Genomic DNA, 12,093 nt, shown 5'->3' on the forward strand with positions numbered 1-12,093 from the left:
AAGATGGGGGAAAGCCAAGAATTTAAAATCAGAGAGAAATTGACAAAAAGGAAAGACCCAAAATGCCTCAAAACACAGTTCTAGAAGCAGAGACAAAGACAAAAAATGGATAATTTTCCCTGAAACAAAGAAAAACACTAGTTTCCAGGCTGACCAAATGTCTAGAAGAATGAGAAAAGACCCAGAATGAAATACTAATGAAATCTCAGAATTCAATGCTGTGAAGCTTCTACTCAGTTTAATTAAATTTTTTTACTCAACTTAAAGATAAAGCAGAGAAATGGAATCACAGTTATTGAAGATAACATAATTTTATAAACCCTGAAATATAAAAAGTAATCAGTAATGGAATGTGGAAGGAAGGGTAGATGGTGATGTGAGGGCGATACATTATCAAAATGGGAATTAAACACAATGAAAAATTAAGAAAAGAAACATAAATCAACTATATTAGGTTAAAAACTAGTGTTAAAAGAACAAGAAGTGAGACTGGGGTTGAAATTTTATTTTATTTTCTCTGTATATGGTGCTCGCTTCGGCAACACATATACTCTGTATATGTACTTGACTTAACAAACAACTTTTCATGAGGATTTTGCAAAGAGTGAAGATACTGATGACTTTTGAAAAAAAGAAGAGGATGAGGCAGGAGGAGGAGGAGTGGGGGAGATATAGAAAGAGCATCAAGAATGCCATACCACACCAAGGTTAATTTTCTCAATGACCTTGAGGGCAGGAACCTACAGTTCTGGTCCCAAGAGAAACTCAATGTATATCCTACCAATTAATGTTTTGCACTGAGGAATTAATATGACAATATGCTAAAAGTAGGAAAGGTTCTGTGGATACCAAAGGTTGCTCTTCCCCAACATTTGATCAAGTGACTTTTTAGCCACAGGATAACCGTTGGCATAGGTTACTGACAGAGGTCACTGACAGTAAGGTGAATAATGCCAACTCGTACCCACCCTCATCTCACACACTTCTAAATGCAGATTCCAGAAGGGAATACTTACTCTTCATTAAAAAAAAGAAAAGAAAAAAAAAAAAGCATATTAGTAGCAGGGTGAAACAGGGAAAAACCAAGAAGAGAGGGTGCCAGGGCACCTGCCTGGACCAGTCGGTAGAGCGTGTGACTCTCGATCTTGTGTTCATGAGTTCAAGCCCCCTGTTTGGGTACAGACCTTACTTTAAAAAACAACAACAAAAAAAGAAGCAGCAGCAGCAGAAGAGCATGCCACCTGCTGCATACTTACATTGTTGATCAGGTAGACGCCCCGTCCCCTAGAAGAGGCCACTGGTTTTACTATCCAAGGTCCCCGGTCCTTTGAATATGAATCTGTTCAAAATATTGGGAGATTAAAAGGGGGAGAGAGAACAAGGAGAAAGAAAGGACAAGAGTCTGTCATCTTAAATTTCAACAATGGTTAACTACTCAGATACCAAAAGAATTTTCCAGGTTTTTAAGTGAAGGGCAGCTCAGCTAAAATAAGCTGCATTTTTTAACTAGTTTCAAACAAAAACGGAGTGGGGGGAGGAGGCAGCAAAGTTACATATTTCTTCCACCATTTCCCCTCTTTCTTGAATGAGAGGATGAAAACAAAATAAGGCAACTATCTGATATTAGTTTATTACTGTCGCAAAACAGCCATCATGAATCTTGAAATTCTCGCCTCCATTGACCAAAGGACCTCAGAGGCTCACATTGTAGAGGGCCAATATGAGTCAAACACTGCATCACCTAAAATGATGTATTTCCTTAAGTGATTTCTCTTAGATTGTAAGAAAAAAAACCCATCTTAAATCAAACCATGTGCAAGTGGCACAGGAGGACAATAATTTACAAGTGATTAAAAGGAGCCCCTTACTTTTTTTATATATGATACAGTGGTTCAACATTTATATACATAATAAAGTACCTCAATGAGGGTAGTTACCATGTGTCACCACACATAGTTATTACAATATTACTGACCACACGCCCTACACTGTACTTTTCATCCCTGTGACTTATTTATAACTGGAAGCTTGTATCTGTGAATCCCCTACATCTATGTCACCCATCCTTCCCACCCACCTCCCCTCTGCCAGCCACCAGTCTGTTCTTCGTATTGATGAGTCTTTTTTCTGTTTTCATTTTTGTTTATTTAAGATTCCACATATAAGTGAAGTCATATGGTATTTGTCTTTCTCTGTCTAACTTATTTCACATAGTACAAGACCCTCTGGGTCCATCCATGTTGTCATGAATGACAAGATTTCATTCTTCCTTTGCCTGAGTAATATTCCATTGTGTGTATGTACCACATCTTTATCTGTCATCTGTGGATGGACACTTGGGTTGCTTCCATGTTTTGGCTACTGTAAATAATGAAGCAATAAACACAGAAGTGCAGGTATCTTTTTGAATTAGTGCTTTCATTTTCTCCTGGTAAATACTGAGAAGTAGAATTGCCAGGTCATATGATATTTCCATTTGAATTTTTTCAGGAACCTCCACAACATTTTTCATGGTAGCTGCACCAATTTACATTCCCACCAACAATGCGCATGGGCTCCCTTTCCTCCACATCCTTGCCAATTCCTGTTATTTCTGGTCCTTTAAATACCAGCCACTCTGACAGGTGCGAGATGACATCTCATTGTGGTTTTGATTTGCACTTCCCTGATGATGAGTGATGTTGAGCATCTTTCCATGTGTCTGTTCTTAATTTAACCCTCTCCTGTCTCCTCTGGGACCCCATTCCTTAGCTCCTATCGTCAAGCTCTCTCTCCTCTCTGGGGTGTTTCTTCTCTTTTTCTCTCCCTCAGGATCACATCTACCTCCATACCTGCAATTTCCAGTATCTACTGCCAGAACTTAAATCTCCTGCCTTTACAACTGCCTGCAAATCAGCACATGGAAGCCTGTAGGCATCTCAAATCCACACCTGCTCTCAAATTTCACACTCCTCATCCCTTTTAATAGCTCTTCCTTTACAGTCCTGGTTACACTCTCTGATGTGCTTCTTAGCTTCTTAACTTCTCAGATTCACACCTCTGGAGCCATCTTTGACCCGTGCCTCACTACTTAAAACCAGTTGGTACACTCTGCTTAGTCTACCACTCTTTCACTCCCTCTTTTCCATTCCAGCTACCTAGTTCAGTTCAACTACACTTATCTGGTTACTGCAATAACCTTCCAAGTGACCACTGTGTTCCGCTTCTTGCTCCCTCCAATTCATGTCACACAGTGATTTTTCTGACGGTGAACCTGTGTTCCTTTCCTTCTCAAAAATCTCCTGTTGCTCACAGTCAAGTGAGCAATGAAGCACAGGAACACAAGAGTCATGGAGAAAATGGAATTTCTGGGCTGGATTGTGCTAGGTGGACACCAAAGGAAGAGAGGAACTTAAAACAGACTTCATGGAGAAGGGGAATGTCTCTTTGAAAGAGGAAGTAGTACAAATAGGCGGGTTTCTCTCCTAATATGTAACTTTAGCAACACAACTAACCTAACGATGTTGGATCTCCCCCAAATGAATTTTAGCTTAGAGGTCACGGACTCTGCACAACTGGCAAAGAATGACTGGCGTCCTGGCAAGACTGAATCCAAGAGGGCTCCTCTTGACTATCATGTCTTCCCTCTCCCCCCTTTTCCACAAACATGGTGGGTGCCTGCTGTGGGTCTTTGGTGATAACATCATCAAGTGATTTGCTTGGGGGACTGAGGAACGCCATTTGCCTACAGTAGCTGTCCTGGGTCTAAATGTGGTGGCTCTGAGTTATGACTATATTAATTCTATGTGTTCTATTGACCTTTTGAAGTCATTTTTGTTAAAAAGTAGAGCACATATGAGTTTCTATAATACACTAAAGAAGCAATCCTACTGAAAGACAGGTCATACTTGAACTGATGGAGGAATCCTAACTCTATCCAGTCATCTGAACGAGCATCCCCACCCCCCAGCCTGCCTCCAAAGGGAAAACAGCAGAATAAGAAATAGCAGAGAGAGGACAAAGGGAATTTTCATCTCAGATTCCTGTAGACTTTAATAGGGAATTACTGTAGACTTTAACAGGAGGAGTTTTCACATCTGGTTCATGGTGCTAACATGTTAGTTGAAGTATTTTTATGCTATCATGTTGGCTTATCGCATAATCTTTTACTTTCATTATGTAACAATACATCTCGACGTCACTTGAAAAAGGGAGTAACACTGAACAACTATTAAACACCTATCAGGTGCCACTTCAAGTGCTTTCCATGTATTAACCTATTTAAACATCCCAGCAACACTATAAGGTCAGTACTAGTAATAAACCCGTTTAACAGAGGAGGAAGCTAAGGCACGGAGTGGTTTAAGGAACTTGGCTAAAGTGACATAACAAAAATTCTAAGCTGTTAAGTTTTCAGCTTTAAGTCCAATATAGCTTTGAACTTAATTCATTCAATTAATAGTCTCTTCTGACCCATTCCAGAGCCTACTGTGGGCCAACACTGAACCATCAAGCGTCCCCATTGAAACAGGAGCTATCAAAGAAAAGGCCTCACCAGGGTAGAAGCAGGAGATCCTGACAATGGAAGTCCCAGAGGACGAACCCCGCACTGGGCAGCCAGACCAGACTGTTCAGTCTTACAGGTTAAGAAAATCAAAGGTCAGGAAGTCTGGAGAGAACTTTCTCTTCCTCTCTTCATGCTTCCTCTACCCGTAAGGCAGGAAAAGTCTCTCTCTTAGACTTACTGAGAAGAAAGAGAGCTATGTGTCGGTCCTCCCTGATCCTGTCCCACCAGTGATACTGGGAAATGAACAGCGTGTGCACACTGCCCAGTGTCTAAGCAATAAGGCCCAGTGGTGAGGAGTACGGCCTCTAAAGCCAAACCTCAAAGTGTGAACCTGACGCAACCACTTGCAACTTGCCTGACTTACGGAAAGTTCCTGACCTCGCAGTACCTTCATCTCATCTGTAAACCTGGGAATAACAGCAGTGCCTACTTCAGAGTGGAAATGCCACTTCGAACAGGGCTTAACAGAAAGGAAATATTTGTTCCATGTTGGCTCATATTATTACTACTATGTGGTCTCTCACAAAAGACCTGCCTCACGCCTTCTCTGCTCACGCCTCTTCTGTGCACCACGCCTACTGACCCAGGCTCTGCCCCCAGGGAAGAAAGCCTTAAATGGCCCATTTCATCCTTGGGCCTGGGAAGATAGTTCACTTCATGGCAAAAGAAGTAAGGACCCAATGAGAAAGGGGTGCAGGCCACAGGTCCCCGTCTAGCTTTACCAACAAGATGGCTGACATTTAGTTCCCCACTTGGTGAACACCATGTTTCTACAATTCTCCTGAACGCCAAGGAGGGCGTGACTAACTGGTACCTCTAAACCCTCACACTAAAAAATGCGTGATACTTGAACCTCAAAGAACGTTAACTCACACAAGTCCAGACATTAAGGTGACAGAAATATTACCCTAAATGGCAAGAGGAAAACAGACGCCCAAAAGGAAGCATATATAATTCAAATGCAGAAGTATATACTTTCTTACACAGGCACTAAGTCTTGCCAATGAAGAGATTTTTGTACCCAACAGGGGCACGTGTGTACGACACCAATGTGTCCTTACAGAAAGGACAGCAACGAGCTTACTAAAAATAAACATACAGGTACATAATCAGAATAAAAAAAGTTTTAAAGTTCTCTCTCTAGCTGTTTCACTAAAGAAGCACAACTTTTTAAGGAATTGAAAAGCCTTCATTAGTTACTGACTGGAGGTAAACCTTGGAGTAAGACTGCCCCAAGTTCAGGTGCCGATGATCGGGGCCTTCCCAGCCAGGCACTTACTACAAAATTCCGCATACTCAGCTGGCAGAAGAAAGGTCTGAGGGAGGATGTGAAAAGCCTTGAATCCATGCGTATGCTGCATTCGAATGATGTTTTTGTACAGTCGGTCCTTCCGGGTTAGTTCATATGACCTAAAAATCATAAAAGGTTTTCCATTTCACCCAACCGTGACTCAGAGGTTTTCCCATGTTATCGCATCCTAAGGAGTTTACGGTTCACCGTTCTGGAGCAGTCACTGAGGACAGTACTACATCTCAAATCTATCACTCTGTCAACTCCAAAGATTAACAATGGATTTCTCTGGTCAGATTTATTCATCAAGGTAGAATTTGCATACAGTAAAATCCACCCTCTCTAGTGTGTAATTCTAGGAGTTTGAACAAACAAATGCCCATTATGTAACCATCACCACAAACAGTTCCAACATCCCAAAAAGTCACCCCAAGTCTCTGTGGTGGCTGCAAGAGCCTTCCAGTCACCCAACCAGCCAAACCCACTTTATAAACACATGAATGTTTCTGTAAGGCTAATCGAGTGTCTTTGTGACATAACAGCTGGTTTCTCCTAGATCAGGTGACTCGAGAGGGAAAGGGACAAGGACAAAGCTGCAGTGACTTTAATGACCTGGTCTCAAAAGTGACACAATGTCACGTCTGCCACATTCTATTCATTACAAGTTACAAAGTCCAGGGGTGCCTGGGTGGCTCAGTCAATTAAGCATCTAACTCTTGGTTTCAGCTCTGGTCACGATCTCACAGTTCATGAGTTCAAGCCCTGCACTGGGGTCCCCACTAATAGTGTCATGCCTGCTTGGGATTCTCTTTCTCGCTCTCTGTCCCTTCTCCTCCTAAACAAACTTAAAAATAAAAAAAAGAAATTACAAAGTCCAGCTCACTTCCAAGAACACAGAAATTAGCTCAACCATTTGAAGGCCAGGTCAAGGAATTTGCAGACACATTTTAAAACCAATACATGTGTGATTATATATTTAACTTTATAAGAAACTGCCAGACTGTTATCCAAAGTGGTTGTACTGTTTTGTCTTTTCCACTGGCAAAGTTTCAGGGCTCCAGTTGCGCTGTATTCTGACAAGCACTTGTCTGGTGTTTTTGTTTTGTTTTTAGCCATTCCAATGGGTAGTCAGTAGTACCTCATGTGTGCAATTTCTTTTTAAGTTTTATTTATTTTTGAGAGACAGAAAGTACAAGCAAGGGAAGGGCAGAGACGGTGGGGCGGGGGGGGAAGAGAGAGAATCCTAAGAAGGCTCCACACTGTCAGAGCAGAGTCCGATGTGAAGCCTGAACCCACAAACCGTGAGATCATGACTAAAACTGAAATCAAGAGTCAGATGCTTAACCGAATGAGCCACCCAGGTGCCCCATCTCATGTGATTTTAATTCACATTCCATTAGTGACTATTGATGTGGAACATCTTTTTGTGTCTGTCTTTCTTGGTGAGCATCTGTTCAAATATTTTTGGCCCTTTAAAAAAAGGGGGGGTGTTGCTTATTATTCAGTTTTGAGAGTTTACTATGCATTCTGGATACAAATTCTTTGTCAGATATGTATTTTGCAAATATTTTCTCCCAGTCTGTGGCTTACCTTTTCATTTTGTTAACAGTGTCTTTCAAAGACCAGACATTTTAAATTTTCAGGAAGCCAATTTCATCAACATTTTTCTCTTACAGATTGTGCATTTACTGTTAGATCTAAGAACTCTTTACCAAATCCAAGAGCATGGAGACTTTCTCCTGTATTTTCTTCTAGAAGTTTTACAGTTTTAGCTTTTACATTTAAATCTGGTTCTTTTTGCCAAATGGGTTTTGATGGGATTTATGAGTATTAAATCTATTCTAAAACATACTTTAAATATAAACAAACAAAAAAGACTGTGTTCTAAGTTTGGCTTTTGATAAATATATTCAAAGTTTCAGGGTCCAGAAGCCAAATACATCAAATAAATTCTAGCTTCATAAAGCTTCCTCAGCCACCTGTGACTATTCACTGCTAAAAATCATTACGAAACATTTTAGGAACACTTGGTGTTTTATGTTAATTGAATCATAATTCTTTAATAGTACAAAAAAACCTAGATTACCCAAATAATGAAAACACACTAGTACACCAACTAACAAGTACAAACCCAAAGCATTCTGGGAATTTTTACACAAAGATACCTAGAGTGTATGACCTTCTGAGAAACATGTCCTGAAAAAAGGTTAGCATTCTTGAAAACAGGACCGTTCAGGAAAACAGAAGATGTGGCTACCTTATCCATATTTAGAGGCCTAATGCCAAGGCACTAACTGTCCAGTCTCTTCTAGAATTACATGGAATTTGCATCATCACTAGTAAAACAAGTACCTATGGGTCTGATATGTTTCTCTTACATAGTGGCCAAGATAGACATTAATGTTAGACTACAATGATCCTATTGTAATAAAGTACCAGATCACTAGGTTAAGAATCCCACTGATAACTACATTTACATCATTAAAAGATGGATGTGCAAGAGATAAAATTTTAAAGACAAGCAAAAAAATGATCACCGTAAACTTCGGGCAAATAATTGCCAGCTACCAGGAAGTACATTCTGGAGCACGTCAGTTAGCCTCAACTGGACTGATGACTTCCACTACTGGCTTCCACTCATGGTTTGTTTCACTATTTAAAAACTATCGAAGAACCTTTACTGTAACCACTAAAAACTTACTGTGTCTATTTCTCAGGTCTGATTTTTCACTAGAATTTCTTAAATTCAAAGGTGGCTTTGCCAAGTGGAGGTTTCACAAATACTTCTTTCTTACCCATCATCCTCTTCATAAATATAGAGCAGAGGTACCTTAAATTTAGGTAAGAATCATCTAGAAGGTTTCTTTAAAATTATTGTTCATAGGCCCCACATCTCAAAATTATGGGATAAAGTCTAGGATTCTGCATTTGCTACAAGTGTCCCAGGTGATTTTAGTACAGATGGTCTACACAATAATACTGATTTAACCTAGAACAGCAATTTCCAAACCTTCCAGATATAAATCACCTCACCACCTTTTTTTTTTTTTAAGTTAATTTATTTTGAGAGAGCCAGAGTGCAAGCAGGGGAGGGACAGAGAAAGAGAGAGAATCTCAACCAGGCTCCACGCAGTCAGCGCAGAGCTTATGTGGGGCACAAACTCATGAAACTGTGAGATCATAACCTGAGTGGAAATCAATAGTCAGACGCTTAACCAACTGAGCCACCCAGGCACCCCATCCTCACTGCTTTTTAAATATATAGCTTTCTACGTATATACTTACCTAGAAAGATTAAGCACCTAGAAGGTACTTTTTAAATACACACCTTCCCTGGGTATGATAATTCCATGAATCTGCAATGGGACCTATGAGTGCATATTTTCAAACAGTATCCCCAATGATGTTTATCATCAGAAACACTGACGAGAGGACAAGAGAAAGAATGCATTCTCCTACAGGGGCCCAATCCTAGTGGTCTCCAAATCCGTTTGCTTAATACCCTCCCCCAATACAAATTTTGGGAAACTATGTATCCTTTAGTCGGCATCTAAGAGTTTTCACCAAAAATTTAAATTGTCCCAAATGAGCCAACGAATAATAAATCTTACTTTAAAACAAAATTCTAATGCTACCCTTTTAAGTATAGTCAAGGGAATCAAAATAACTTCAGGATTCCAAGGCCCCCTATACATTTTTAAAATAGTGTCAAAGAAAGAAGTGTCAAATATTCTGTCAGTATATGTTTCACTTTTTAAAATATACTTTTTACTGAAGGTAACATATATACAGAGAAGCATGCAAATCACAAATGCAGGGCGTGATGAATTTTGGTCCCTGTGGGAGCACCACCCAGACTAAATACAGAACATTCCCAGCACCCCAGAAGCCTCCTTCACACTCCAGCATGATCCCTCAATCGCCCTTGCTTTTCTTCCATGACGCGTCCCCCAAAGAAGGGCTTAACCTAACAGAACACACTTCATGCTTGCCACTCTTACATCACCATACCTCCTCCTACAACAAAACCTGCATATGAGTTAATATGCAAGATTTTCCAATTTCGTATGATCATTAGGCTATAAACTGCCTACACTGGACTGATTATCACGGCAACTACCCTAGTACACAATTTATCAAGACACCATAATTATATGAATTTTTATTAAAATGCATAGTATACCGAGGTTAATGTCTCCATTCTGATAAATTATGCCATGGTTATAACAGATATTAATGTTAGAAGAACTGGGTAAAGGATATTTAGTAACTATTATTTTTGCAACTTTTCTAAAAGTCTAAAATTACTTAAAGTAAAAAGTTAAAAAATCATATTAAGAAAGCTCATAATAATACTGAAACATTTTAAGTGCCTGAATGCCTCTTGCACATGAATTTAGGTCTTTGGATTAAAACCATGTGAGACTGAGCCACAGAAGCCACAAAGCATAGTGCATTTAGGTGATGGGTTATGAATGTGCTCGAACACACAAGAACACCACATTCAAGGAATACTCAAGAAAACAGAAGTTCGAATTTATTAGTGCTGACTGTTTAATTCTAAATGGAAATAGAATTCCTATATACCTACAGCAGTACTTCAAAAACCATTAAAATGAATAATATACTACGAACATGAATCAGGAATGCAAACTCCAGTGTGGCTATTTTTCAAGGACTCTTTAAATGCCTACTTAATGGGCGCCTGGGTGACTCAGTCGGTTAAGCATCTGACTTCAGCTCAGGTCATGATCCCGTGGTTCATGGGTTCAAGCCCTGCATCAGGCTCTGTGCTGACAGCTCAGAGCCTGGAGCCTGCTTCATGGGTTCTGTCTCTCTCTCTGACCCTCCCTGGCTCATTCTCTCTCTCTCTCTCTCTCTCTCTCAAAAATAAATAAAACATTAAAAAAAATAAAATTTATATAACTGCCTACTTAAGATCGATGTATCTGATTCCCTTCAACCATCTAGTCACACATTTAGAATATCAAATCCACATCTTCTAGACATGTAGGAAGATAAATAAGGTCTAAGTTACGCCCTGCAAATGAAGCAGACACATAAAACTGGAACTTGTTATAAACACTTGAAACACACATTTATGCAAGATTATGAGGCAATTACTTGACATGGGCCAGGTATTTACACATAGTGACAAGATATAAGAGGATTGAAAACTTAAGAAAGAAACTTCATTAGATAAAAATGAGAAAAGCATAGGACATAACTGAAAATAAAACCTGTTAGCATAAATGAGTAACTAGGACTTAAGTTCTAGAATTAACAAGATAAATTAAAACGTAACCACAGTCCAAATAAAAAAAGTTGTACTGAATTTCCTTCTCTTCACTGGGTAAGTTTTGTTTCCCTCTTCTCTGTAAGGGCATCTATCTGTCTCTCCATGGTTGAGTGAGACTGCCGGAATAAGGTAGGTTTCAGCCTCAGTTTTACTCCTATTTTCTTCTTCGAAGACACATAAAAACACTAAGAAACTTTGGTCACAAAAAACAACAGCTAACACTTCTATAGGGTTCACTATGTAACAAGCAAGCACTGTTCTAAATAGCTGATATCTTGACATATTAAATACTCACAACGGTCAGGTCAAGTGTGGATCATTAGCAACATCTTTTTACTGATGAGGAAAATGATGTGCAGAAAGGTCTTGTTACCACGGTCGCTTGGCAAAACTGGAATCTGGGTCCAGGTAACTGATTATAGAGCCTATGCCCCTGGCCACCAGGCAGTATTGCCTCTCTAGGCTGCCATTAAAAATGCAACTGGACGGGGCGCCTGGGTGGCTCAGTTGGTTAAGCGTCCGACTTCAGCTCAGGTCATGATCTCACAGTTTGTGGGTTCGAGTCCCATGTCAGGCTCTGTGCTAACAGCTAGCTCAGAGCCTGGAGCCTGTTTCGGATTCTGTATCTCCCGCTCTCTGACCCTCCCCTGCTCATGCTGTCTCTCTCTCTCAGAAATTTAAAAAAAAAAAAAAAGTTTAAAAAAAATGCAACTGGAAGGAGTTTTCTATGCCACTGGCACTCAATTCTTTCAACTCCTTCCTAATTCTGTGTCAAAAGTCACAAGACAGGGGTGCCTGGGTGGCTCAGTCAGTTAAGCATCTGACTTCAGCTCAGGTCACAATCTCACAGTTCATGGATTCAAGCCCCACATCAGGCTCTGTGCTGACAGTTCAGAGCCTGGAGCCTGCTTTGGATTCTGTGTCTCCCTCTCTCTCTGCCCACCCCCTGCTCATGCT

General features: G+C 40.2%; 1 protein-coding gene across 10 annotated transcripts in view; it reads right to left on the bottom strand.

Annotated features, from left to right (window-relative positions):
* Positions 1-12,093, bottom strand: part of TTLL5 (tubulin tyrosine ligase like 5) — a 279,463-nt gene that overhangs the window by 246,733 nt on the left and 20,637 nt on the right. For all 10 annotated transcript variants that reach the window (XM_077750795.1, XM_077750794.1, XM_077750800.1 and 7 more), the window contains exons 5-6: positions 5,826-5,956; positions 1,257-1,339 (exon numbers count right to left, since the gene is read on the bottom strand). In XM_077750795.1, the coding sequence (XP_077606921.1) occupies positions 1,257-1,339; positions 5,826-5,956 (214 nt within the window). The remainder of the gene's footprint in view (positions 1-1,256; positions 1,340-5,825; positions 5,957-12,093) is intronic.

Source organism: Crocuta crocuta, unplaced genomic scaffold (assembly GCF_008692635.1).
Source record: "Crocuta crocuta isolate KB4526 unplaced genomic scaffold, BGI_CrCroc_1.0 scaffold186, whole genome shotgun sequence".
NCBI lineage: Eukaryota > Metazoa > Chordata > Mammalia > Carnivora > Hyaenidae > Crocuta > Crocuta crocuta.